Genomic DNA, 26,963 nt, shown 5'->3' on the forward strand with positions numbered 1-26,963 from the left:
GGCGTCCATCCCTGGACCAGGCCTCTGTGGGGGCTGCCCCAGCTGCAGAATGTGGTGGGCTCACCGGCTGGGGGTGAGGCCAGCAGAGCCTGTCCTCCCTTTAGCCATAGGCTTCCCCAGTCGGTGCGCAGCTGCTCTGGAGGCTTTCCGAGCGAGGACCTGGAATGAGCAGTGACCTGCCCTTTGTCTGTTTCCAGGAGGATATCGCAAAGCTGTTGCGATATGAGTCCTCAGCACTGCCTGCTGGGCAGCTGACCAGTCTCATGGACTATGCCAGCCGCATGCAGGCTGGCACCCGCAATATCTACTACCTGTGCACCCCAAACCGGCACCTAGCTGAGCACTCACCCTACTATGAGGCCATGAAGCAGAAAAACATGGAGGTAGGTGAGCGGTGGGGCAGGCTCAGCTCCTACAGGCTGCTGGGGCCTGGTCGGAGGACAAGGTGGGTCTGAGCACACGGGGTGGGCGTGGGGTGGGGGGGGGGGGTCTCTCTGCTTAGTGAGAAATGGCTGAATGTGCCCAGGATCCAGGAAAGCCAAGCAGTGTGATTTGTCATCCGTGGGCACAGAGGCGCAGGCTAAAGTCTGCCGTCTAGCCTATGTCTCTCCCTGGGAGGTGCCACAGGGATTTCTGTATAAGTAGAGTCCCTATTTCTACTACTGAGACATAGCCAGAGCTTCCCTCCCCACCTTCTGGTAAACTGCCTCATGCACAAAGGCCCAGGAAGCCTCAGCATCCAGCGTGACTCTTCCAGGACTTGGGACCTGCCTGCAGCCCTCTCTCCGTGACTTCTGTGTCATAGGTGGAGTCTTCTCCAACCTGATGGGGATGTTCTTGGGCCCTCACAGGTTCTCTTCTGCTATGAGCAGTTTGATGAGCTGACCTTGCTCCACCTTCGTGAGTTTGACAAGAAGAAGCTGATCTCTGTGGAAACAGACATCGTTGTCGATCGCTACAAGGAGGAGAAGTTTGAGGACGGGTCCCCAGGTTGGTTCTGTCCCTTCTCTCCAGGCACAGGTGTGGGTGGTGGCCTGGGAATGCGGGGAGGGGGGGTGGCCCAGGCTGCCACTGGGTGTGGCAGAGCCTCTTCTGTCCTACAGTGTGAGCTTACAGGGACTTCCCTTTTTCTTTCTGGGGTCACTAACCTGCATGAAAGCAGCCGTTTGGGGACACCTTAGTGGTTAACAGAAAATGTTTCCATTTAGATTCCCAGGTCTTTCCAGTGCCCCTTCCAAGTTGGCTTCCTAAGAGAATCTGAAAGTCTTTTTAAAGCCGTAACAAAACTCTATGGGCCTCAGGGCAACCAAAAATGTCCTTCTGAGGTTCAGTTTTATCTATTGTATTTTAGATGGTAACATCTCTGGTGGCTTCTGTCTTTGTGCCAGTGGCCAGGAGGCAGGGGCGGGGCTTTTGGACACTTGGACTTGGGACATCAACATTTCAGGCCCCCAGAGGGAATGAGGTAGGGATTGTGGAGAACAGCCTCTGAGCTCACTCACTTCTCTCCTCAAGCTGATGACCGCCTGTCAGAGAAGGAGATGGAGGACCTGATGGCCTGGATGAGAAATGCGCTGGGGTCACGTGTCACCAACGTGAAGGTGAGGCCTGCTGGGGGTAGGCCACTCCTCGGCTGCCAGGGCTCCAGTGACCACACAGCTGGCTAGCCTGCTGGCGCGGAGTCACTGGCCTGGTGGGAGTTCTCCCAGGGGAGAAGTCCCTGGCGGGTGAAGCTGTGATATGTGGAGCCGGCCAGGCACGTCACTGCCACTTCTGTGTGTGAGCTTACATGCTGTAGCCACATATGCCCAGGGGTGTTGCTGGGCAGGACAGGCAAGCCCGGCCGGTGGTTTTCTCCACTTTTTAAAGCAGGTGGGAACTGAGGAAGTGGAAGGTGAGCAGCCAGTGGCCCGGTGGGCAGGTAGAGAAGAGGGGTCCCCAGCTGGCTACACCAAAGCCATCCAGGTCCAGGCCCCAGAGGACCTGTGGTGGCCGAGGACACGAGTGGTTCCACCCCAGCCCTTGGGGAGCTTATGGTCCTGCTGGGGTTCTTCTGGGAGGGGCTTCAGAGAGCTAGGAATAGACAGGGCCAGCTCAGAGCTACAGGAGAAAGCCAGCCACCAGAGAACAGTATCCATTGCAGGAGCACTAGCTCAAGGACAGTCTAGTAGTTGCCCCAAGGGACAGGCAAGTGTGCAGGGTGGGGATGGCTGAGAGGAGAGGAGGGTGGGCTTGGGTGGCTCTGGAGGCGTTTGCAGCAGGACTCTGAGCGGGAGGGATGGGCACAGATTGAAAGAGGAGGCGCTCGTGGTAGGGAGCATCAGGAACCCAGGCACACAGCCCTGACCGGTGGGGCTCAGTGGGGCTCAGGTGATGGAGCGTCCTCCCGAGAAACGAAAGGTCACTGGTTTGATCCCCAGTCAAGGCACCTGCCTCAGTTGCAGGCCCTCCCCCTGGTTGGGGGCATGCGAGAGGCAACAGGTTAATGTTTCTCTCACATCAGTGTTTCTCCCTCCTTTAACCTCTTTCTAAATACAAGTAAATAAAAGTTAAAAAACAAGGCATGCAGCCAGGGTTTCTCTGTGTAACAAATTCACTGTGTCCACTCTTTATAATAGAGACTCATGTAAGCCTCAGGTGACCAGGAGGGAGGCAGCATCAGCCCCATCCTATGAGGACAGGAGGCAGAGTGCACCCCCAGATTCGAGTTGGAGTGCGGTGCGGTGCTTCTCAGTGCCATGCTGCCGGGGAGGGCATGCCCCGAGCCCGGCGTGCTCAGTGGCCTCTCTGGTGTGCGTCAGGAAGCCAGGAGCCTGTAGGGCGGGCGAAGGGGAAAGCCTGGTCAAGGAGTGGGGATTGTGACCACTTGCTGGGAAAAGACGTATTTATGAAGTCAGGCCAAGAGGGAGCCACAGAAAGGGGGTGGGTGAGTAGGGTCTGCAGGAAGGAGGCCCCAGCCATCTGGGAGGATGGGATGGGATCGCGGGAGGGACTGCAGTCAGACCTGCAGAGAGGCTGGGCCTGGAGAAATGGAACAGCCAGGCCTAGGTAGTCTTAGACAGCTGCTGGAGGACTTGGCAGTGGCCCCTGTGGAGGAGAGAGGTGCAGATGACACCAGGCGAGGTGGAAGTTGGGTAGTAATGGACACGTTAGACACTGGTGACTCTGGGGGACAGAAGAGGGAGCCCAGGTGCTGTCCCAGGAACCTGGTGCGGGGCGGCCAGCCAGGCTCCCTTCTCGTTTGTGATGCTCGCGAGGGAGGTCTGAGCGTTTGTCCCCGGAGACACGTTCGACCTTGTCATCTGGGGAAGCGTCACACTTGGTTAGGACTGCCAGCCCAGGGTCCCTCACTTCAAGGTAACCCATCCTGGGGCCCCCCTCAACCTGGTCCCCCGGCCTTGCTTACAGGTGACTCTTCGACTAGACACCCACCCTGCCATGATCACTGTGCTGGAGATGGGGGCCGCCCGGCACTTCCTGCACATGCAGCAGCTGGCTAAGACACAGGAGGAGCGCGCTCAGATCTTGCAGCCCACGCTGGAGGTCAACCCCAGGTGAGGCTGCGGCCCCTCGGGGCCTCGATGCCCGGGAACAGCATGCGTGCTTCTGGCCTGCCAGGCACTCCTTTAAAATTGTGTTTCTATTCGTAATACACAGGAATAGTGCATAAAGCTTACACAGTTTGATGAATGTTTATAAATACAGTACCCATGCAATTAAACTATTCAACTTAACTTTAAACTATATCCATGTAAAGTTAAAAAAAAAACTCGACGGCACTCAGATGCTCCCCATTTTCTTGTCATTGGAATTCTGTCCCTCTCAGGTAGCCCCAGTCCTGACTTGGGAGGATCGTTGCTTTGCTCTCTGGCCCGTTTGTGCCTGCTTGGCAGGCGCGGTCCTGCCTGTTTGTGTGAGTCTTACTTTCTTCACGCGGGTGTGAGAAGCCTCTGACCCTGCCGAGGGCGGCTGTGGTTTGCTTTCATAGCTGAGTACTCCTCGTGGGGTGGATCTGCCTCAGCACAATTACTTACTCTATTTTGACAGACATTGGGGTCGCTTCTTTTTGGGGCTGGTGGGAACAGGTTGCTCTGAACATTCCTGTCCCTGTGCTGACACACGTGTGTGTGTCTCTCTCTGACTTGCGCGCCCAGGCGGGAAACTGCCGTGTGCTCAGCTGGGGTGGTCGTGCCCGGCTGCTCCCAGCGTGCTGGTGCCGGCTCCCCACCGCAGAGCCTGGGACCCCAGGTCCCTGCCTTTACTTACGGCCTTGGCTTTCTCGTGACACATCCTAAGACACTTTGCCCTTGTTCCCGTTGCTTTCTTTTTAAAGTTTGCAGTTATGTTATATACTTTATCCATTACAAATTTCTCTTCTCTTTTCACCCGCATTAAGATATCTTTTTTCCCCTCTAGAGCCTATTTTTTTAATTTAAATTATTTTGTTGTTCAATTACAATTTGTATTTTTTCCCCACCCCTCCCCTTGCATTAATGTGTTTTTTGATGAGGAGTTTTTAATTTTAATACAATCAAATTCGTAACTTTTTGTTAGGCGCTCGTATGGGTCTTAAGAAATCTATTGCCCTGGCCAGTGTGGCTCATTTGGTTGGAGCATCATCCTGTAACCAAAAGGCTGTGGGTTCAATTCCCGGTCAGGGCACATACCTAGGTTGGGGGTTCGATCTCTGATTTGGGTGCATTCAGTCCCTGGCCTGCATACAACCAGTTGATGTCTCTCTCATATCGATGTTTTTTCTCTAAAAGCAATGAAAAAATGTCCTTGGATGAGGATTAAAAAAAAAGAAATCTATCGCTGCCCTGGCCAATGTTACTTGGTTTGGACTATTGTCCAGTAAACTGAAAGTCTGTGGGTTCAGTTCCCAGCCAAGGGCACATAACTGGGCTGTGGGTTCGCTCCCCAGTCAGGGCACATGCCAGGCAACTGGATGATGTTTCCCTCTCACATCAATGTCTCTCTCCTTCTCTCCCCTATTCCCTTCCCCTTGCTGTAAAATCAATGAGCATGCCCTCAGGTGACGATTGAAAAAAAATCTATCACCAGAATCATGAATTTATTGTGTCCCCTCCCCAGCGATCCAAATTGCCTTCTCCATCAGAGTATCGAGTGTCCCTACCTGTGTCCGGTCTGTCTGTGGCGGTGCTCATTGTGGGAGACCCCAGCTTCCCCCCAGGCTTCTGCGCTCAGCAAGTGACCCCTCCCCATGTTCCTTCATGTTCGTCTTGGCTACTCTAGGTCCTCACTTGTATGCAAATTAATTTCAAGGGTTAGTATATTTTATGACATCAGTTCTTTCTGTTAAGTGTATTTAATATTAATTCTTTCCACCCATGTACATAATACATATGTACTAGGTCTTATTTAATGTCTTTTGTTAACTTAATGTCTTCTGTAGAGTTCCTGTATGGTTTTTGTAGTTATTCTTAGATGTGTTGTACTTATTGGATATTTTGAAATTTTCTGAGTGTTGAAGACAAGTTTTTTTTATTGATTTTATATATAGCAGTAATTTTTTAAAATGAAATTACACAAACACTTTACCAAAAATGTTACAGAAATTTAAACAAGATCCATAGTCTTACCCTCACAAGTCACTGTAGCTGATTTGGTCTATTCTTTTGGACTCGTATCCAAAAGAATACGAGTATTCTTTTATCTCGTATTTTGTGGGCATTTTTTATATATAGTACATGTCTAATTTTTTCACTTATCACTTTATCGTATTTTTCCATGTTGCTTTATAACCATAAGTTTTCTTGTTTATAAACTACTGGGGAGAAGAGGGAAGTGACTTTTGCATTTTCTGAGCTAAATCATCACTGGCTGGAAGCTGTTAGACTGGCTTGTGGCTGTAGCCCCGCGGGTGCTGACGCCGGTGCCGACGCCGTGCCAGAAGAACGGCGCTGGTCTGCGAGGTGTGAGCGCCTCCCTCTCCGGGAGAGAGTGCGGCTTCCAGCCGAGTCCCTGACAGAGAGGGATGCTATGCCAGCTGGACACCCACTTGATTTTATTAACCAGTTCTGCACAAAAGTGGGTTTGTAAGAACAGTGTGGAAGTGCTTGTTTCTATTGCTGTAAGGCTTTATTTTTTTTAAGTTTATTGATTTGGGGGGCTGGGAGAGAGAAGCATTGATTGGGTGCCTTCCATATGCGCCCCAACTGGGGATTGAACCGGCAACCCAGACATGTGCCCTGACCAGCAATCAAACTCCTAACTTTTTGGTGTACAGGACGACATCCAACCAGCTGAGCCACACTGGCCAGGGCAGGCTTTATTTTTTTAATGCTATTTGCCTTTAACATTGGTAATATGTTCACATGGCAGAGAATTCAAAAGAATCAAAGTCTATAGTAAAATTTCCCTCCTACCTTTGTCCCCAACCACGCTAGGTTTCGTGTGTCTCTCTAGAGATGCCGTGCGCATGAGTGATCAGGGTCGTCTGGGGCTCCCTGTTTGTTACATGGGCAGAAACTTGGATGCAGACGTCCTCACCTTGCTTCTTAAAAAGTGTTTCTGATTATAAACAGAGCTTTGAGGAAAGGGAATTGTTGAGTCTCAGAACACTGTCCATATTAAATTCTTACAGATTCCAGTTGTCTTTAGCAGTTAGACAAACATTTGTTTCCCTCAGTGTTTTCAATTTTATCAGACTTCTCAATTTTTGCCATTCTCCTGAGAAATTATAATTTTGATGTGCATTTCTTATGAGTAAGGTCATACACCATATTTATGGAATTTTTCCTGTGCAGAAAAAACATTTCAATTTTTATGTTGTCTGAGTTATATCATTTCCTTTTTGACTCCTGGGTTTGTATTAGGTTGGCCAAAAAGTTTGTACGGTTTTTTCCATAAGATGGCTCTAGTAGCTCTTAGCTATCTTTAACTCCATTCAAAACAATTTTGTTAAATTATATTGTGACAGCTGTCATATCAACGTGCATTTAAAAAAATTATCAAATTGGTGAGTTTTTATGTAGCAACTTTAATATTGAAGGTGAAAAAATACACAACATTTTGGGCATATTTTGCTTTATTATTTCAAGAATGGTAAAAATGCAACTGACATGCAAAAAAAGATTTGTGCAGTATACGGAGAAGGTGTTATGACTGACTGAACATGTCAAAAGTGGTTTGCGAGGTTTTGTGCTGGAGATTTCTCACTGGATGGTGCTCCACGGTCAGGTAGATGACGTTAATAGTGATCAAATCAATACATTAACTGAGAACAATCAATATTATACCATGTGGGAAATAGCCAGCATACTCAAAATATCCAAATCAATAAAGTTATTGGTAAATGAAAAATTTATCTTTTATGGAAAAGAATTTTTTGGCCAACCCAATACTTTGCTTGGGAAGGCTTTTCCTTCTGAAATTATAAAACCTTTCCTCCCTGTGTTCTTCTAAATTTTTATATTTAACACTTGATCCTTCTGGTGGAATTAGCTTTGGTCTGAAGAATGTGGTGGGAATCTAACTTCATTATTTTCTGGTTGGCTGGCATGTTATCCTGTTTTCCACTCTTGTGCAATGCTGTCTTTAATCAGTACAGATTAAATTCCCATGTGTGTGTAGCTCTTTGTACGTTGTCGACTTTTTTGCACTTAACTGTTGCCTTTTTGTTTTCCAGAACAAAACTGTTGTATTACTGGAACTTTATAATATGTTTTAATACCTGGAACTTCTCCCTCAGCTTCTCCTGGCTCTTTTCTTCTATGTTTATTTTATTTATGAATTGTATATTAGATTGTTTAGGCATAAAATTCAACTTTTAGTGTAAAAGAAACATTAAATGTATGGGTTAATTTAGGGGAAATTACAGTCTCTTTAGTTAAGCACCAACATGTGCCTTTTTAAATACTAACTGCTGCCCCTTCAGTGTTTACTTTAGATTAATTTTGGTACTTACTGTATTTTCTAACATCAGAACTCTCGTGTGTTCCTTTGGGTATGTAATCATATTACCTGTCAATGATCATTTACTTTGTTCCGATTTTTATGTGCCTCTTTTTTTATACTGGACTTTCCTGTTACACCGTTGTGAGTGTTCTGACAACTCCAACTGCTCAGAAGTTAGAGGCCCTCGTGCTAGGGTGCACAGCTCTGAGCTTCCTTCTGGGGGTTCTGTTGCAGGCACACGCTGATCAAGAAGCTCAGTCAGCTGAGAGAGAGTGAGCCTGAGCTGGCCCAGCTGCTCGTGGATCAGGTGAGTCCCTGGAGCACGGGCACAGAGGGCTGCCCGTTCTGTGAGCCTGCATCTTCCTTAGAGGTTGGGCAGCTCAGTTCGCTGTGAAACCGTTTTAAGGAGGAGCAGCTCCCTCCCTGTCTTCTCTCTGCATTAAAATGCCCCTGAGTTGGAACCAGGAAAGGCCCCCTCCCATGAACAAGGCCACTGCCCTGCCTTTCAGATCTACGAGAACGCCATGATCACAGCGGGGCTCGTCGATGACCCCCGGTCCATGGTGGGCCGCCTGAACAACCTGCTTGTCAAGGCTCTGGAGCGACACTGATGGGGACGGCTGGGCCCCTGCGGTCCAGGGGCATGGCACAGCCGCGACGGGAGCCCCACGCTTTCCCTGCACCGCTGAAGCTCCAGGGGCGGTGACAGTGGAACTGGGTGCCTCTGCCGTGGGAAGGAATGACTGGATGCTACCAACGAGAACACCCTCTTTTGAGCTTTATTTACTTAAAAAGTATTTCCTAATCTAAGCGTTAGACTTTATGTGCTTACTGTCAGTACCTTACTCTGTTGACAACAACCCTATGCTTATGACAGAAGCAGGAACAGTGAGAAAAAGCCTACTTTCTACCCCCTTCCTCAAGCTGGTGTAGTGGTCAGGGGGACAGTGGGGAGGGGAGGAAGGGGTGCTGGCCCTGTGCTCAGTGAACGCGCCCTGGGTCCCTGAACTGCGTCCCCAGAACCTGACCAGGACAGTGGGATCATCCGGCATCTTCAGTGCGCTGCGCAGGCCCAGGCGTGGCCACAGAAGCTGGGGGGCTCCCGCCAGGGCCCCAGACCTGCTCTCGTCAGGCCCTCTTCAGTGTCACCTCCACTGGGTAATGGTCGCTGATGGCTTGGGCCTATGGGGAAACCCGCAGTGAACCCTGGGATGTCCGCGTCCCTAGAGCTCCCAGGGCTGTGGACAAAGGGTTCCTTCAAGTCAACAAAAACAGCAATTGCTCTAAGTCCCGTGGGTCTGGCTGTCACTCCACCCCTGCGTCCTAGGCCCCCCTTAGAGCTACATTCTGTAAAGGGTGGTCACGTACAGTCTGGTTGCTGAGTCCATATGCAGCTTGGAAGTCAAAAGGAGCAGCTGAGGAGGGCACAACGGCACGTTGGAGCAGAGTTCCAGTAACCACAATCCTGCAGCACCAGACACGAGAGAGTCCTCCTTCAGCCCGCTGTCCGGCTCTGCACACGCAAGCCTCCGATCCCAGCCTGCCCCACCAGCTCACCCTCACAAGCTTTCCCCCGAGAAGCTGAGCTGAGGGACCTGAGCACCTCACTGAGCCCAAGTGTCTGGCATTCCCCACCACAGTTCCAAACGAGGGGGCTGCAGGGGCCAGCTCCCATCTGGCCTGCGTGGCCCTCGGGGTGACACTGCTCGGGGAGGGCCCCCTGCTCCACCCCCCCAGCCCGTGCCCCAGGCCAGGTCTAGCCTTGTGCCTGGCCAGACTCAGAGCTGGGTGTGCCCGAACTGAGCACCACCGTCTGACCTGTGCACGTGAGACCGCTCACAGGAGAAAACTAGCGTCATGATAGCCTCACATGTTCCACTTTGTAAGTGGCCAAAAGCTCAAGAGGGGTGAGTGTCTCCTCAAAGTTGGTGGGAACCATTTCTGAAGCTGGGCCTAGATAGAAGTCAGCTGCTCGTGGAGGTGGTGTCCCCATCCCTACCTGGGCCACGCAGACCCTGCTTACCTGTCGTAGGCACAGTGCGTGGGCGTGACTGTGGTGTCAGCAGTGTCAGGAATCAGCCATTGGAAGGTAGGGATTGTGCGCAGGCGGATGGATGCCCAGTGCGAAGGGGTCACGTAGCTGCAGCCCGCGTTGAAATCACCCATCAACATGACATCCTAGCAGGAGACGCCAGCGGGTTGGTCCATGGACAGAAGAGGGCCCTTAGGAGCCCAGTCCAGTATGGGGGTCTCACCTCCATGTCCCACTTCTGGCGGACATCCAGGTAGACATCGTAGAGAGCGTTGATCTCGGCCACTGCATCCAGCGGGGCCGCATGCAGGGGGATGATGGCAAACTCCTTGACCTCTAAGGAGAAGGTAGTTGTGCTAAGCAAGGAGTTGGCGGGGGGGAGTTGGGGCGCAGTCCTGGACCAAGGGTGCATTCTTCTGGCTCAGTCATGTGTCCAGGGCTGGGGTGGAGGGTGCAGGCGTGGGCATTTCTCCAAGTCACTCCCGTGTAAGACCAAAACACAGGTAGGGAGGGCAGCAAGCTCCCCGAAGGGGTGCGTGGCAGGTGTTTACTGTGACGGGGGTCTTCAGGGTGTTCTGGGAAGGGTCAGGCAGGGCCCCCGGCCAGGCTGGGCGGAGGCACCTCTGTGGCAGCAGCACGCACCGGTGAGTGGGGAGGAGAACTTGACAACTGCTGGCTCTCGGCTGAAGGTGTCGTTCCCGCAGGACTCACAGCCATCGTCGTACTGGTAGGAGTCGAGCACCGTCACCTGGTCAGGTCTGAGGAAGGCCGGGCCAGAGGGTGCTTACCCTGGGGCTGGGATCACTGCCTCGTCTCGCTAAACCCGCCTGTTGCAGTGGTCCGGGGCCCGGTCTAAGCTTGGATGTCACACAGACCCACCAGCCCGAAGCTCCTGGCCACCTGTATCCTCTTGTCCCTGCCCAGGTGGTGAGGCTTTGGGGCACGGCAAGCACTTGGGAGGGTGGGCAGCCCAACGTGGACCCTGTTCTGTGGCCTCCAGTTCCTTCCCCCACCCCAGAAAGAGGAATCTCGTGGGCTTTCTAGAACACCGTGCCCACACCCCCCTCCTGTCAGAAACCTCAGAGGTGGCAGCCTGCCTGTCGGTGCCTGTGCTTTACCTGAACAAGAAGAGGTAGCGCTCCTTATAGCTGTTGCGGCCCAGCGGCTCACTGACTACGTAGTGGTAGGTGTTGGGGTTGTCTCTAGATTGAGGAAACAGGTGTACCAGCCAAGGGACATGCAGGGCACACCCTGTTGCCTCCTGTGAGCAGGGCTCCTGCCCACACCAGTGTCCCTGGGGCCTACCCAAAGTGGCACTGTGCCCCAGAGGGATGGTCACTGTCCCCATGTGCTTCCCCAGACCCCGCCACCTTCACTCACTGATTGAGTCTGTCCAGCAGCTTCCCCACGGCCGTCAGGTGTAGGTCTCTGACCTCCTGGACCAGGACGATGTCATAGCGGCTCAGGATCTGGGGACGGGGCCACAGCAGTGCTGAGCAGGGACAGGCTGGGTGGAGACTGGCGTCTGAGCCCTGCCCGCTCCAAGTCCCTGCAAGAGCCCAGCTGCTACTGCCCAGGGCGCTTTCACAACCGTTTGGTCTGCAGCCTGTCAGCCACAGGAGTGACGAGGGCCCTGTCCCCGCAACTGACCGGAGGCTGAGAGCAGAGGCCTGAGAGTTTGGGATCTTCAGGACAGACCACTGGCCCAGTGTTCACAGGGCCTTTTCGAGCACGCTGCGCCTGCCCCAGGTTCCTTGGGCACAGGCTGGCTCGGACGCACCTGCACGATGTAGCTGGACAGGGTGGCATTGGACATCTTGGTCTCCCCGAAAGACTGGATGTTGAAGGCGGCTACTCTGAGGGGCAGGGCTGTGTGCAGCACGCCAGCGAGGGTGAGCAGCACCCCCGTCAGCCTGGCACCCTGCATCCTGGGGGAGAAGGGATTCGAGTATGGGTCTGGGTCAGCAGACAGTGCCCCATCTTCCCTCAGAGTCCGTCCGCATGGAGCTGGCGGGGCCCAAGGTTGAGTAGTGTCCTCACGGGCAGTGCTGCAGAGCCAGGGTGGACCTCAGCCCTCTCACCAGCATCCAGAAAGCCAGACTCCAGCACCAAGGAAAGGACCCCGGGGTCTTCTCACTCCTGCACCCACCAGAAGACAAGCCCCCGTGAGGTTCACCAACCTGAAGGGGTGCTCCAGTGGCCGGCTAGTGGTGAGACGCTGGCTCACTGCTACGCCTGCTCCAGGGACCCACCTGACCAGGAGTGGCCGGGGCTCTTCCCAGCGTGGCCATGGTCACGCAGAGGGACCCTGCTAGGCCTCCAGGCGTGGTGCCCACCCTCCGACCGGCCACAAGTCACACAGCCTTCGGGCACTAGACACTCACCTGCAAGGTGACTTCCACCAAAGATGAGAATTCTCCCAAGAACCAGGAGTTGATATTCTTTGATACCAATTTTCTCCTTTTGGTGCTTTAAGAAATGTAACTTACAAAGGTGAGTCTCCTGAGACGCGACGCTGACAGGCGTGCGAGCTGCTGCACTGCCGAACCGCACGCGGGGAGTGCTCGCTCCTCCTGGGGCTTTAAAGGTCCAGGCAGCTGCGACCTTTCCAGGGGCATCACCTCAAGGACACAGAACAGTGGTGCTGCCTGTGTGGCTTTCCCACTCAGGTAAATGGCTGGCATGTGTTTATTTTAACAGGCACAGTTTCTTGGTGCTATAAAAAGCACCTAGTGATATTTGCTCTTAGTGTTAGAAAGTCTAATAAAAGTCCAAAGGCGTGCGTGTCCTTCACATGTGCTGCTCTCCCAGCGATGGGGAGCAGGTGTGCTCTGGGGGGCGGGACTGCTACACCGGTTGGCAGGACTTGAGATGACCTTGGAGCCAGTCGTCAAGGCCAGATACCCCACGCCGCAGGCTGCAAGTGGAGCCCATGGTGGCTGCTCTGTGGCCCAGGAGCACACCAGGCCTCTTACCAGTAGTCCCTGCTCCTTAATCCCTCAGCCGTGAGGGCTGCAGGCAACGTGGCTAGAAGCTGGGGCTCTATGATGTACATGTGCGATGTAGCATTGGGAGCTGCAGGGCCTGGGTGTCAGGAATGGGTGGGGACTGCAGGGCCCACCTTGGTGGCCAGCAAGGCAGTGAAGAGCCTTCTCTGGGTAGGAAGAGAGCCTGTGCATTTTAGGCGCAGGTGACCTGGGCAGCAACCGAGGGCCCATGACAGGCCTGGGGTCCAGTCACTTCTTTTTGGAATCCTTGGTTTTCCCTTTTATATTCATTTCTTGTGGCTACTATAATACATTACCATAAACTTGGTGTTTAAAACAATAGAGCCCTGATTGGTGTGGCTCAATGGGCTGGGCATTGTCTCTCAAACCGAACGTCTGGGTTGCAGGCCAGGTACCCTGCTGGGGCTGTATGAGAGGCAACCAATTGATGGTTTTTTCCCTTTCTCTCACCCTTCCCCTTTTTCTAAAAATAAATAAAATCTTTAAAAAATAGAAAATTATTCTCTAACAGTTTCAGATGGCAGGGTCCAAAGCTCATTGCACTGAGCTGGGATCGAGGTGTGGAAGGGCTGCACTCCCTCCAGAGGCTCCACGGGGTCTTTCCTGCGTCTCCAGCTTCCGGCAGCTCCTGATGGTCCTGGTCTGTGGCCACTTCGCTCCAGCCCCCGCCCCCACCTTCACTCTGCCTCCTCTGTGTCAGTTCTCCCCGGGCCTCTCCTCTTGGCCCTCTCGGAGGGAGACGGGTGATTGAATTTAAGGTCCTCCCAGATATTCGAGGATCCTCTCCCCATCTCAAGATCCTTAATCACATCTGCAGTCATTTTTGGCCCCATAAAGTTTCAGATTCCAGGGTTCAGGTCACAGGCTCCAGGAATTAGGACATGGATACATTCTGGGGCACCATTATGCAGCCCGCCACCCATCCACATGGGGTGGGCCCGGTTCCTCCCTGGGACGGAAGGGAGGGGTCGCACTGTGTGAGGTGGTGCAGCGCTGCAGTGGGGGGGAGGGTCAGGAGGCACCAAGGTCACAATCACAGAAGTGCCCCAGACCAGGCCAGCTGGCCATGAAGCAGGAGGCCGCTGAGGGGATTAGTAACAGTTTATCAGGTAAATCAGCTTCACAAGACTGGAACCCCCCGAAGTAATGACGACGTGCTGACGGACAGCCCTGGCTGTCAGCATGAGTGCTAATCAGCTCGAGCGTCCTTGGGTAAGGCATCTGTGCGCTGGAGTCAGGTGGCCTGGTCCTCAAGCTTCCAGGAGCCCCACTGCAGCCTTTTGCAAAGGTCTGATCTCTGATTGTCCCATTTTTAACCCCTGAGCATAGCTTTAAGCATGTCAAAATCCAGATGCCAACCACCAAGCAAGACCACTGACCTAGATTCCTTTCTTCCAGGAGTTTCTTTCCTGGACACACCTGCCAGACCTTTTGAGGGCATGTGAGCAAACCTGGGGGGCAGTCCCTGGTCCAGTGTTTGGCTAGACACAGAACACTGACCACAGTCACGGCTCCCAGTACCTGGCCACCTCAGTTCTCAGTGCGTGGGACACGGGCACCTGTCTGTTGGCACCCTGCCCTCCTCGAAACCAGACGCTGCCCTTTCTCTCTGGAGCACTCCCAGCCAGGGTCCCTGCCCTCTCCCCAACACGCCAGAGGGTCCCGACCTTGGCCCCACTGGTAAGAGCCGAGCCCTGTGGCCATGTTGGCCACCCTCGGGACGGGGCCTGCACGAGAGGCAGCACAGCCTGGGGAAGAGCCTGGCCCGGGAGGCAGGGACTCTGGGGCCCAGAACAGGCTCATTCACTGCACCATCAGCCACTTTGCGCTTCAATGTCATCTATAAAAAGGGGATAAAACCATCACTGCTTCCCTCTTCGGTTTATCTTAAGTATTAATGGATATAACATTATTCCACTCATTATTCCAGAAGAATCATTTCACATCTCCTTGAAAATCCACCTATCCCTAAGACCCTATCACATGGTGTCTTTCCATCGCTCCTTTCCCTTTCCCTCATCGACCTCTTTTTTATCAGTCAACTGTTGCTATGTAACAAGCAATCCCAAAATTCAATGTGTACCACAATGTGCATTTTTTTTGTTGTTGTTGCTCATAGGTTCACAGATCACCTGAGAGGGTTCTGTTCCCTGGACCTCGCCTGGGGCCAGGCTGAGGGGCGTCGGCCACCCAGGGCCTGCCCATCTAACGTGGTGGAAGGTGAAACCTTCCCTGGGGGTAAACTAATACATGATGCTTCAGCTTGGAATTTGCACATTGCCGTTTTTTCCCCACTCTCTTGGTCTTAGCCAGCAACGGGGACAAGCCCAACACCAAGGACAGGAGTCAGGGACTCCTGCACTGGGCCCACACTGGAGGTGCAGAGGGGGTGTGAGGGAAGGAAAGGGGCTTCTGGCACTTTTCAAAACCACATCGGCAGGAAAATGGGCACCGACAGCAGACCACTGTCTTTGATCGGGGTGAGCTATTTTTACATTAACCCTGAGAGTCTGCCGGCCTCTTTGGCTAAACATGCTCCAGATACAGGGAGGGAAAACGGCACATCACAACGAAGTCAGAGTCATTCTCGAGCTCTGTGGCTAAAATCAAAGGATAAAGAAAAAATTCTCTGATGAGCACTGAGGCCAGGAGCAAACGGCTCCAAAGGAAACCTGACATGCAAGGCCGTAGGGCTTCAGTGAGGGCCAGAGACCCGTGGCCCATCCCCGGAGCTGTGGGCCGAGGTGACTAGTGGCACGCCGTGTGTGGCCCAGGGCACCGGGGTGTCCACAGACCCAGAGGGAAGGGGGCAGGGCTCAGAGCTCTGGTCCCCAAAGGTGTGAGGAGGCGCACAGCCCCGTGGTTAAGTCTGGCACCACAGGGCACTTTCCACTTGTGAGGGGAAGAGTGATTCTCAGCATTTTTGGACACCTCATCATTTCAGAATATCTTGCAACATCCTTTTCTGTGATTTCAAGTCTCTGCAAAGCTAGGTTTCTGGAAGTTATTAATAAAGCAAATACCGTACGGAATCAGTGCGTAAGATTTAACAAAAACCTGACAGGCACACGTGTTTTATTTGTAAGTAATTGTGGTTACTTATAAATGAAATGAAAAACATTTCTCTTTAAATTTCTATGTAGTACTCTTCCAAATGTCTACTGTAAATTGCTAGGACATAAATACTAATTTGTTTGGACTTATAAATGAAACTGTTAGGTATTTCTTTTGGCCTAATGGTCCCTTTAAAATGCTGAACCTTTAAGTAGAGGTGCTCTGAACCGGGACTGTTTGGGATTTAACGTGCTATGTATGCCTGCATTACTAGGCCATATACCTTACTATACTGATACACTTTCTTTCGTGGCCTTCATCATTTACAACATACTAAATATCTTGTCACAAAAATGTTCAAGCCTACAAACTGCTAAGGAGATGAATAATTTCAAGTCTACAAAGTTCAATAGATTAAACATGTTTAATTGCATGAGAGCTCACACTGATGTGAAAAACTCATCGGTCACCTTTGGGAGCTGAGTTGTTATTCTGCAACAGGCAAACAAAGAGAATTAAGAACCTCCCCTGTCTTTCCCATGTAAACCATACCACTGAGGTGAAACTGCGCTTTATGGAGGAGTCTTCCAGCTGAACAATGAGGAATAAATAACTGCTAGAATCTGAGACAATTTGCATCCCTAACCTGCGCACCGATCATCGATGGCTACAACGGGCCCCCAGGTCAGAGAACACAGTGGCCTTTCAGAAGAAGCTTGCCAAGACCGCCTTGAATCTGATCAAACCTCTATAGACAGAGGCTTGTGGTCACCAACATTACGGGGACGCAACACAATCCAGACCATAGGAAACTATAGGACTAAGAATGGTCTCACCAATAAATTTTAGGGGGAAAAATAACAGTGAGAAGAGAGGAGGAATTAACAGATTGAAAAGAAACTTGAGATACATCACTAAATGCAATATTTGATCCCTGTCAGGATCCTATTAAACATTAAATTCTTTAAACATTTGAAAAACCCACTGCCTCCCTGGTTGGTGTGGCTCAGTGGATTGAGTGCCAGCCTGTGAACCAAAGGACCGCCAGTTCAATTCCCAGTCAGGGCACATGCCTGGGTTGCGGGCCAGGTCCCCAGTAGGGGGTGCAAGAGAGGCAACCACACATTGATGTTCCTCTCCCTCTCTTTCCCTCTCTCTAAAAATAAATAAAATCTTTTAAAAAATAAAAATAAAATAAACCACTGCTTAGTAAATCATTTAAGATGCAATCAGAGAAATTCAAACACTGATCTGGTAAATGGAAGTGTTAGATTCTTAGGTTTCATAATGCCATCATAGTTACACTTTCAACGGTCCATAGATTCCAGGGCCACACTGAAGTACCTCAGGATGAAATAATACGATGTCTGGGATTTACTTCAAAATGGTGGCCCTGGATCTGGGTAGTGGGTACATGAAGTTTCATTATACTAGTCTCTACTTTTGAATGTTAAAATTTTTAATTTAAAAAAATTCTACAAATCAAAAACTTTACAAACCACACAACTGAATATAATGTAGTATCCAAAAATGAGGTAACAAAAAGTATTAAAAATGAAATTATTACTCACCCCGGCTGGGTGGCTTGGTTGGAGTGTTGCCCCATGCACCAAAAAGTTGTGGGTTCAATCCCCAGTCAGGGAAAAAACCCAGGTTGCAGGTTCAATCTCCAGTTGGGGCATGTTTCTCCCCCTCCCTTCCTTTCTCTCTAAAATCAATAAATATATCCTTGAGTGATATTTAAAAAAAGTACTTAAAGATGAACTCAGTCACTGAAAATGCTCTGAATGCCCAGTTTTGCACGTTAGAAAGAACCTCTGGCCACAGTGAGGGCTGGGCTTAGAGCGGGGGAAGGCAAGGAGTTCAGCTTAGGGTGAGGGACGAGGGTGGCCAGAGCAGAAAGGATGGCAAGGTGGGGGGAGAGCTGCAGGCTTGAGACAGGAATTGGCGGCAAGATGTGGAGCATAAGAGAAGATTTCAAATTGTCAGTAATTGTGGGTGGACAGACAGTGACCAGCTGTCCCAGGGCCAGCAGTGTTCTACCTGCTCAGGAAGTATCTCCTCTGAGATGAGGCCTCCTCCCTGAATCCAGCTGCAGGTGGGTCATCTCCACTCAACTCCAGCAGGCTGCATAAACGTGCCACAGCAGAACAGACTTTGGACTGAGTCCCTGGTTGCGCCCCCACCGTGGCCGGCCTCCGCCCAGACCCTCAGGTGCCCAGTGGTGGTCTGGTCCCTGCTTTCCCGCAGCCCTGCTGAGTCTGCCCCCCTCCGGGGTCCGCGGCCATCACACTGGTCCTTCCCTGCAAAGCCTCCCAGCGGTCACCCAGCACGGCATGTGGACATTTAGTCAGATCATGTCTTTCCCCTGCTTGACACCCGTCATCGGTTTCTCATTGTCCTGAAGATGAAGGCCGGTGCCTACCAAGAGGGCTGAGCAGTTCTGGCTCGGGGCCTCCACCCTCCCTGGAAGGCCAGGGCCACCTTGTCATTCCTGTTTCAGCTCAAGTATCATTTCTGCAGGGAGGTTGTCCTCTCCCTATCCACATGCTCCTAGTATCAGTTTTCATCACGACAATCATTTGTTTTCTTTGTTTTAATGTGCTTGCTCTAACTTGTTTATACTCATTTAAGGCCGACCTCCAGACTGCAGCACAAGCCCCACAGGAGTGGGGACCGTGTCCGTCTCGTCTGTGAGACTGCCCCATGCCTGGAAACGGCGCCTGAAACGCAGGAGGTGCTCCTCGGACAAAAGCTGAAGACAGTGGGGTTACGCGCCCACCTTCTGCCCCCCCACCTGCCTGGCAGCACTCCTGGCCACGTTGAGAGGATGTCCCCTCCTCATGGACCCTGGCCCAGCCGCCTGTCCTGAAGCATGAGGGACACTGCAGGGCCTCTGGCTCAGCTGAGGGCCGTGTGGCCCCGCGAGCATGCCTTCCTTCAGCCCGGCTCCCCCCAGGAGTCCTTCTTTCCCATCAGGAGTTGTGTTCGCTAACCCCGTGGACAGCATTTTGGAGGGCAAAGGAGCTTCTGCCCTTTACTTCGGATGAAAGAGTGATGTCTTTGCTGTGACACTGCTTTAATCCACGTCAGTCAACCTGTTCGGGTCAGCAGTCATCTCCCAACTCAGCACACTGGCCTTGGCCCGTGACCCAGCCACAAGTCACCAGCCCTCGTGAATTTATTTCCGTCCATTATAAAGAAACCATTAACCAGGATGGAAAATTTCTCAGAACAGATGTCTGAACTGCTGCAGTCCCAAACAGCTGCACCGTCACACTCCGCAGCAGCACCTGCCTCCTCACCCCCGGCCACACCTGTGCCTGGCACGTCAGCGGGACAGGCAGCGCTCAGTTCCTCAGTAAACGAGGCCTGGACACGGCGTGTGTGCCCCGTTGCAAGCCACAGACAAGCCTCTCTTAGTTCCCCAGTCATTCTGCCCCTCGATGCCCCTGGTTTGCACTTTGCACTCAGGAGAGAAGCAAAGCACGTTCTAGGGTGTATGTCGGAGAGGTTAGCACACCTTTATCTTTCAGCCCGTGAGTACAAACACACTTGTGTTCGTGATAACAAGCCCGAGGCCCTTGAAGTTTCGTCAGTCACAGAAAATGACTCCCAGTGTGCTGGGGACGTTTCTGACAAGGCCACAATGCAAAACATTCTCCAAATTTCCAACACCCCCAGTGTCTCCCAAGCACAGAAAGCCTTCACACCAACACCCACTCTCCACCCGAGATTCTACAGAGGGGTGAGCAGGACCCTGAGGGTCCAGGATGAGGAAGCTCCCTGCACGGAGCCAGCCAGTCACTCTGAGGTTTACAGGGATGTTTACTATCGCTCTGCCTTCCAGTTACGAATCCCCTCTTCCGCCGTCTAACTGCTGTTAAACCTGCCTACTGAATTTTATCTGTCTATTTTTTGATCTATAAACTGATTTTTATTTTGTACGTAAAAGATGTTCTAAAAAGCATGTACAATTAAAAGGACAATGATGTTTTACTTATTTCATGATTACAGTAGTCCCCTTTTGGGGGTGAAGTGAAACATCTTTTCTTCTTTTTATGGGAAACTTACCTGTTTCCCGTAATTGGTCCATATTTTAAACCAAAATCCTATGCAAGCTCTCACCCAAAGATTTCAGCCAAAATCCTGAGAGGTCTGGCCCCCAACTTCTCCGGCCCTTCTGCCCGGCGCTCTGGCAGCACTGCAGCAGCATCTGAGGACACCGCACGTGCCGTCAGCCCGCACCAGAGCTGCTGAGACTGACTCCGTTCACGGTGATTACGGCCTCTTGAGTCAAAAAATTTTCTTCTGGGTCCTGAGGATGTGGTTTATACATCAGTCTCTCATCTACTGAAACCATATTTGTAAATGAAATACTAGTGGATTTAAGTTCCATTGTTTTCACTACAGGATCAACTACAGAATGTTCTTGCCACGCCAATAAGAGACTTCGCACTGGAAGGCAGTCCACACTCTGTGTTGAGAAGTTTATGTCTGTGCAACTTTCCAGAAGGATCTATATGTATGTCCAGCACATCAACACTAACCATGCCTGGGTTCATATAGGGGTTGGGTATGTCTGCATTGCAGCTGTTGTACCAGTTTCCCAGAATTGGTCAAAGACGCGCTCCAAAGTCCAGGTCCGCCAGTGCTGGTGGCCTGTGTGGTGTCTGGGCAGTGCAAAAAGTCAGACAGGCCACACCTTTTATTTTATTACTTTTAAAAGATTTTATTTATTTTTAGAGAGAGAGGGAAGGGAGGGAGAAAGAGAGGAAAAGAAACATTAATGTGTCATTGCCTCTCACGCTCCCCCTCAACTGGGGACCTGGCCCATAACCCAGGCATGTGCCCTGACTGGGAATCAAGCCAGCGACCCTTTGGTTTGCAGGCCAGTGCTCAATCCACTGAGCCACATCAGCCAGGGCAATTTTTTTTTAATGTAAGCATTTTACTCATTCAACCAACACGATGAGCTTTGGTTTCCTTATCAGCAAAATGAAGATACCTACCTTCAGTGACTTACTATGAAGATGTACTAATAGATATTCAATAAATGACAACTTTCTCACAAGTTCCCTGATGGCTGCACACTGGGCCGCACCCTGGAGGAATTACAAACACAAACACGTCCCTGCTCTCAAGAAGCTGGGTCTCGAAGACCACCTACCATCAGATGATTCTTGCTATGGTTCACTGCTGTTTTCTACCCCCGGCTTCAAACAGGACAACGGGAAAGTTCAAGAGAAAACACCAACATCTTTTACAAAAGCTACAAGTTTGCTAACAATATATTCTAACATTTATCAAAGTTTCAAGGATGTCACTTTGAACCTTCCTTCAAGGAAAAATCACTGTATTCGATATTAATTAAAAACCAAAAAAAAAAAAAGGTACAAACACACTTGTGTTCCTGATAACAAGCCCGAGGCCCTTGAAGTTTCGTCGGTCACAGAAAATGACTCCCAGTGTGCTGGGCACGTTTCTGACAAGGCCACAATGCAAAACATTCTCCAAATTTCCAACACCCCCAGTGTCTCCCAAGCACAGAAAGCCTTCACACCAACACCCACTCTCCACCCAAGATTCTACAGAGGGGTGAGCAGGACCCCCAGTGGTGTAGTGGTGATTTATGGGGTTTTAGTCCAAAATGAAAATGCAGAAAACATTTACTTCGGTGGATCTGTGCTGATGCCGTATTTCTCCTTGAGAAGCTTCAACTGTTCTTCCTTCTTCGTTTCATCCGTGTGCTGAAATGCCCTGCTGGCACTGCAGCACAAACCACGAGGTGTCTGTTACAGACACGCGGTCCCGACAGGCGATCACATGCGTTCTTGGTGTCGGAGGCGTCTTCACAGACCACACGAGCTGTCCCTCCAGTTTCAGGAGTGACCCCCACTCTGACTCCATGAGTAAGTCCGTACTTCCCAAGTATTATCATGCATTTCTTCAGCTGTGATTTTATCAGGCACATTTCTTATACACAAAATCCAGTTTACTTCAGGTGGACGTCGTGCACTCGCCCTCTCTGCGGGCCGATCGGGTGACCGCAGCCAATGCCGGAATTCCTCCCACTCCTCCGCAACTCGCTCAGCTGAGCTCAGCACGGCGTCAGACCCAGGAAATCCCTACCTACTAAACTTTAACTTTCAGTTACTGTACTTTTGTTTTAGAATTTAAATTTTTTATGAATTTCAATTCGATGCTTTATTATGTTAATCAGTTATTTGATTAACATAATCCATAACATGAAGTCCATGTCTGATAGCTCCAAGACCTTAACCTCTGCTGGGCCTGTCACCGCCCCCCCCCCCCCGCCCCCCCACGCCCGGTCCTGCTTCTCAGAGCGCCTAGCAACTGTGCTGTCCGGCGCTGCGTGCGGCGGATCGGCGGAGAGCCAGGATGGCACCTCCCTCCAGGCGGGCAGCTGTGGGGCAGACCACCACGGCCAGTCTGGGGCTCAGCTGACACTGAGCTCATCTGCAGTCCTTGCAGATGTCCATTCTACCTGTGGCCCCTACTCCCAGGATGCTGCCCAGCCCCAGGAAATTGTGTAAGCTCCTCTCACTTCCATGCCTCTTAGTGGCCACTTGTGCCTGCCCGAGGGGAAAAGCCAGTGCAGGAAGGAGGTCTTACCTCTGGAGCTCCCCCTGAGTGGTGGCTGCTGCAGTGACTCTGTGGACCTTCAAGCTGGCGCCTTCTGAATTACGGCCAGTTCCTTGAGTCCTCCGGGGGCAGTGGTCCCCCGCAAGCTACCCCATGAGAAGCGGTCTGTTTTCATTACCTGGAATGATTCAGTGAAATGGAGAGTTGGAAAGGATGTGGGTTAATAACTAGGCAAGCTGGTCCAACTAGCAGAGGCCACGTGGGCCTCTCTGAGCCACAAATGTCCTGTGCAGAGGTATGCAGCCAACGAGAAAGCCGGGAGGGACACAGCCCATTCCCTTCTGCCCAACCAAGAGTCTCCAGGACTGAAAACCTCTGCGCACTCACCTGAATCCTGTGGTGTTTGTCCCCACCAGCCCAGTCCTAAAAGTGGAGACGGCACAGTGCCAAGGCCTGGCAACTCCACATGCAGGGAACTCACCCTACAACTCCTCCGAGAACGGGAGCATTTGTCCTCCGCTCAGGTCTGTAACCTCACTCCTGGACACGAAGCCTTGGGGCCTGCGGACTGCCAGCACCGGGGCTGCATCCCTTCTGGGGACTCTGCCCCCTTGGCCGAATGAGCAATACTAGTTTCTAACAAGAAACCCCTTCGGCAGCGCTGGCTGTACCCATTTAAGTGTGAGCATCTCACATGAGGGGAGCTGGCCCCGTCCTCTGTGATGGATGAGTAAGGGACAGGCTTCTGTCATTAGGCATCTCAGCCTCCACGTCCCAAATCCTGGTGGGACAGGGGCATGTAACCCAGGGAGATAAGGGAGCGCCGAAGTTACGGCTCCTAATGGGAGGAGAGGGAGGCTCCCCAGGGACTAAGGAACTGTCAGAGCAACACTCGAGTAGAGCCTGGCCAGAAGCGGAGCTCAGACCACTCTGCCCCGTCAAGGAGGCCCCGCACAGAAGGCTGAGGATCGCCAAAACGCAGACCCCAGAGTGGAGCTGGTGTGGGCTTATCTCCCTGGAGAGAAGGGGACCGCCCATTCCCAAGCACAGTAAGGACACTTATGTGGGCAGATGGCCCCAGGGTCCGACACCTGTGTGCAGGTGCCACCCCACAGCACAGCGGCCATCACAGCTCTCACCACAGAGCCCCGTGCCTGAGTCCCAAAGTGGGCATCCTTTCCAATTCTGCCCACTCCTTTCTGGATGGGCCAGGTGGGGAAGGCTGGTCCCACTGTCCTCCCCGCATACCCTGGTCATCATGTCCATGAGTTCCCACCCTCTGCTCACCTTCCATGCTCTGAGTATCGCTGCCCCGCAGCGTGTAGGACAGAGGCGATGTGGCCTGACCAGTGGGGAGGACACTACAATAGCCAAGCTCCCCTGGTGCTTCTCCCTGCGCCACCGTGGGAAGCCATGGGCTGCAACATTCCTGTAGCTGAACTCTTCACTTGGCGGCGGGAACATGCACAGAGAGAGCCTGTGGGAGGCTCAGCCTGTGTGAGGAGAAAGGTTCCCACTGAACCATCCCCCCAGTGCCTTAGTCTTCCCCCTAACTGTCCTCCAGAACAGTTGCCTTGTCCAGCCTGCCATCAGTGAAGGCTGCTGCACTAGTCCTGCCCCAGCGGAGGGGGCTTTCCAGAGGTCCTGCCTGTGCTGGGCCCGACTGTGACCAGACACAGGGCCCCGCCTCCATTCTCCGCCCAGAGGTCTGGGCGCTACCCCAGGGAGGGTCTGAGACTCACAGAGTCCCGCTGTGGAAACAAGAAGGTGCCCACACAAGACCAGCTGCAGTTGCAGACTTTGGCCTCCTGGGAAAATGCAGGTTCTCAGGTCCGGGGAGCAGCACTGGTTCTCATCCCACCTTCACGCTCCACTCACCCCACGAGGCTGACTTTCCAGACTCTCAACACCCTGCGTGGAGGCACAGCTGCCAGTCGGGGGTCAGTGCACCCCCGAGCGTGGAGATATAGCAGGGCAGCACGGGCTACCACCAGCTCCCTCGAGTCAGGTGCAGCTGCCGACAGAGCCCCGGGCCGAAGCAGCGATAGCCGCAGGCCAGGCCTGAATCCAGCCCAGCGCCCTCCAACTTGGTCCCAAGGCCAAGGCCAGAATGGCTAGAAGTAGGTGGCCTTGTGGGTCTGACTCCCCGTTGTCCAAAGACTGCTGGCGTCGTGGCGAGCCCGAGGGTGAGGGTGGCTCGGCCTTTCCGCCTGTGCCAGTTCCTGCGTGATCAGCTCCTTTCCCCACGTGGGCTTCTGTGAGGAGGCCCCGGCCCTGGTGGAGGCCAGTAAAACTCAAGCTTGCTGGGGGTAAACACCAGGCTGCCGCCACAGTCTGTGCCATTTTGCTGTTCCCATTCACACTGTGACTAGTTCACAGAATAAAAAAGGGAGTGTTAATCATGTCAGTCATCTTAGCCCGAACTCACCTCTTGTTCTGAACCATCATCAAACTCCAGACAGGCTCTTCCATTTTTTTGCCATTTGTTTATGAAATAATTTTAGAGTCAAAGGGGCCCCTGAACAATGAGAAAACTGGTCAAGAAGTGATGTGATGGTTTTCAGTCCCTGGGACACAGTGCAGGACAGCTATTCCCCAAGAGAAGAGAAACTGAGAGGGGAGCCCTGTGACTGTACCAGCTATGGCCGGGATGGTTGCCAGGCTACGGTGCAAGAAAATGAAATTCCGTCAGACCCAGCCATCTCCCTGAAGGAGGAGACGGAGCTAGGAGGTCAGGGAGGCCCCGGCAGCCAGAGCGTGCGGCACAGGGTGTGGGGGATGGGGCTGCACAGGCAGCGGGGCTGCGTGATGTGCGGAGGGTCCCTTGAGTCTATAGCCTAGAACAGGTCTGCACTTGTGTGAGAGAAACTAGGCAAGGAGGCTGGGGCAAGAATCCCTGGAAAGGAGCAGGGAGAATAATCCCCAGAGCTCACACAGGGATAAGAATATTATGTGTTCCCATAGCCATGTGGAAAGACCTTCTAATTCACAGGATACTGGGTAGAATTCTCAGAAGGCCATCGCCCTTCATGATGGGGCTAAATTAGCCATAGACCAATGGCAGCTTTGAACCCACACTAACGAAGCTCAGAAGCAAGCCTGTAAGAGGTCCTGCCTACGCTGGGCCCGACTGCAGGCAGACACAGGGCCCTGCTCCGTCCCCCACCGGGAGGTCTGGGCACTACCCCAGGGAGGGGCCTGAGACTCAGAGTCCTGTAAGGATCCTGAGACTCACAGAAGCCAGTAGGATCAACTGCTGCTGAGAAACTTAACCTAGTTGCCAGGCCAACGGTAACACTATTTGAAGGAAAGTTGCTGGAACAAAGCCCAGGAACCAAAAACAGATTCACATTGCCCAGTATCCCATAAGAAAATGGCCAGGTCTACCAGTCAGGGTCCAGCCAGGCCACAGGAACTACATGGAATTTTAAACAATGTAAGTTTAGTATAAATAATTATTAACTATTTATAGGGAATTAACTAAAAGGGAACAAAAGAAAATCCTACCGAACACCCCAGGGTGAAGAGAGGTACCCAAGGGAAGGATTCTGACCTGGGAGATGGGTGGTCACAGCCCACTGCTTGTGACGTTCAGTGGGCTCTCCATCTCCAGATCAAGCCCGGGAGCTGACAGTCGCCTGTGAGGATGCCAACAAAATTAGCCGGGGAGCTGCTGGCAGAGAGTGCGAGAATGCTGCTGGGTAGAGATGCTGCTGACCTTACTAGAAAGCTGCCAGGAGGCCAGTTGGGGCTCCTGTGGAACTTGCCGGGCAGTTCCTGCCCTCTTCCAAACATATAAAGAGCCAAACTCACTGCTGGCATCTGTGAGTGTTGCTGAACTTGCCAGCTAGGGAGCCGCCAGAAAAGGTGCCACAGGAACTCAATGGGGGTGAGTACCCCTATGGGTCCCACATGTCAACCCGTGTCACTAAACAGAAATAAGCGAAGCACACAGAGCATGGAAAAGGGGCCCTTTCTCTTCCAGCACCCTCCACTGACGAAAATTAGCACCAGGAGAGCTGGCAAGGGAGAAATGTTCCAGTGTCACAAGCAGGCAGTGAAGGGGTGGATTGATAACAACATATCAGACATGCACATGAGAGAAAATATGACCTATGACCATAAGAAAAATCAATGAACAGGAACTGACCTCAAAGTGGCAGAGATAAAGGAAGCAGCAGATAAGGACAATAAGACAGATTATTGCAAACACGCTTATATATTTAGGAAGGGGGAGGGGAGCCTGAGCTTGATGAGGAGATAAACAAAAGATATGAAAAGACCCAAATGGAACTTCTAGAAATGGTAAAACCAATATCTGAAATGAAAAAATATACAGTATT

The 26,963-nt window shown here is 52.0% G+C and overlaps 2 protein-coding genes, 1 long non-coding RNA gene and 1 pseudogene across 3 annotated transcripts in view; 1 reads left to right on the plus strand and 3 right to left on the minus strand.

The window, feature by feature from the left end:
* The window catches only part of TRAP1 (TNF receptor associated protein 1), a 68,555-nt gene extending 59,825 nt beyond the window's left edge, over positions 1-8,730 (plus strand). The window contains exons 13-18 of the mRNA XM_028510330.2: positions 198-383; positions 852-990; positions 1,516-1,601; positions 3,409-3,554; positions 8,155-8,227; positions 8,430-8,730. Coding sequence (XP_028366131.1) covers positions 198-383; positions 852-990; positions 1,516-1,601; positions 3,409-3,554; positions 8,155-8,227; positions 8,430-8,531 — 732 coding nt within the window. The 3' untranslated portion in view covers positions 8,532-8,730. The remainder of the gene's footprint in view (positions 1-197; positions 384-851; positions 991-1,515; positions 1,602-3,408; positions 3,555-8,154; positions 8,228-8,429) is intronic.
* On the minus strand, positions 8,679-13,325 carry DNASE1 (deoxyribonuclease 1). The gene is made up of 9 exons (XM_028510828.2): positions 12,337-13,325; positions 11,733-11,880; positions 11,333-11,421; positions 11,071-11,154; positions 10,595-10,710; positions 10,176-10,288; positions 9,944-10,098; positions 9,289-9,385; positions 8,679-9,102 (listed from the first exon to the last, which is right to left on the minus strand). The coding sequence occupies exons 2-9, from the start codon at positions 11,877-11,879 to the stop codon at positions 9,049-9,051; spliced, it is 855 nt and encodes a 284-aa protein (XP_028366629.1). The 5' UTR covers position 11,880; positions 12,337-13,325; the 3' UTR covers positions 8,679-9,048.
* An 8,308-nt stretch (positions 13,326-21,633) lies between these two features.
* On the minus strand, positions 21,634-22,142 carry LOC114509740 (annotated as a pseudogene).
* Positions 22,143-22,404: 262 nt separating this feature from the next.
* On the minus strand, positions 22,405-25,894 carry LOC118496657. The gene is made up of 3 exons (XR_004901806.1): positions 24,363-25,894; positions 23,908-24,113; positions 22,405-22,798 (listed from the first exon to the last, which is right to left on the minus strand). It is a non-coding gene; the product is annotated as an uncharacterized LOC118496657 (long non-coding RNA).
* Positions 25,895-26,963: the final 1,069 nt, after the last annotated feature.

This window comes from Phyllostomus discolor, chromosome 3 (genome assembly GCF_004126475.2).
Source record: "Phyllostomus discolor isolate MPI-MPIP mPhyDis1 chromosome 3, mPhyDis1.pri.v3, whole genome shotgun sequence".
Lineage (NCBI taxonomy): Eukaryota > Metazoa > Chordata > Mammalia > Chiroptera > Phyllostomidae > Phyllostomus > Phyllostomus discolor.

What these genes read in the sequence shown, in the direction of transcription:
- DNASE1 (XM_028510828.2), bottom strand. Translation starts at nt 11,879, where the DNA reads ATGCAGGGTGCCAGGCTGACGGGGGTGCTGCTCACCCTCGCTGGCGTG. An exon ending in ACGCACTGTGCCTACGACAG is followed by an intron (nt 9,386 to 9,943) that starts GTAAGCAGGGTC and finishes CTGGTGCTGCAG; the next exon opens with GATTGTGGTTACTGGAACTC. An exon ending in ATGGACTCAGCAACCAGACT is followed by an intron (nt 9,103 to 9,288) that starts GTACGTGACCAC and finishes GTTTCCCCATAG; the next exon opens with GCCCAAGCCATCAGCGACCA.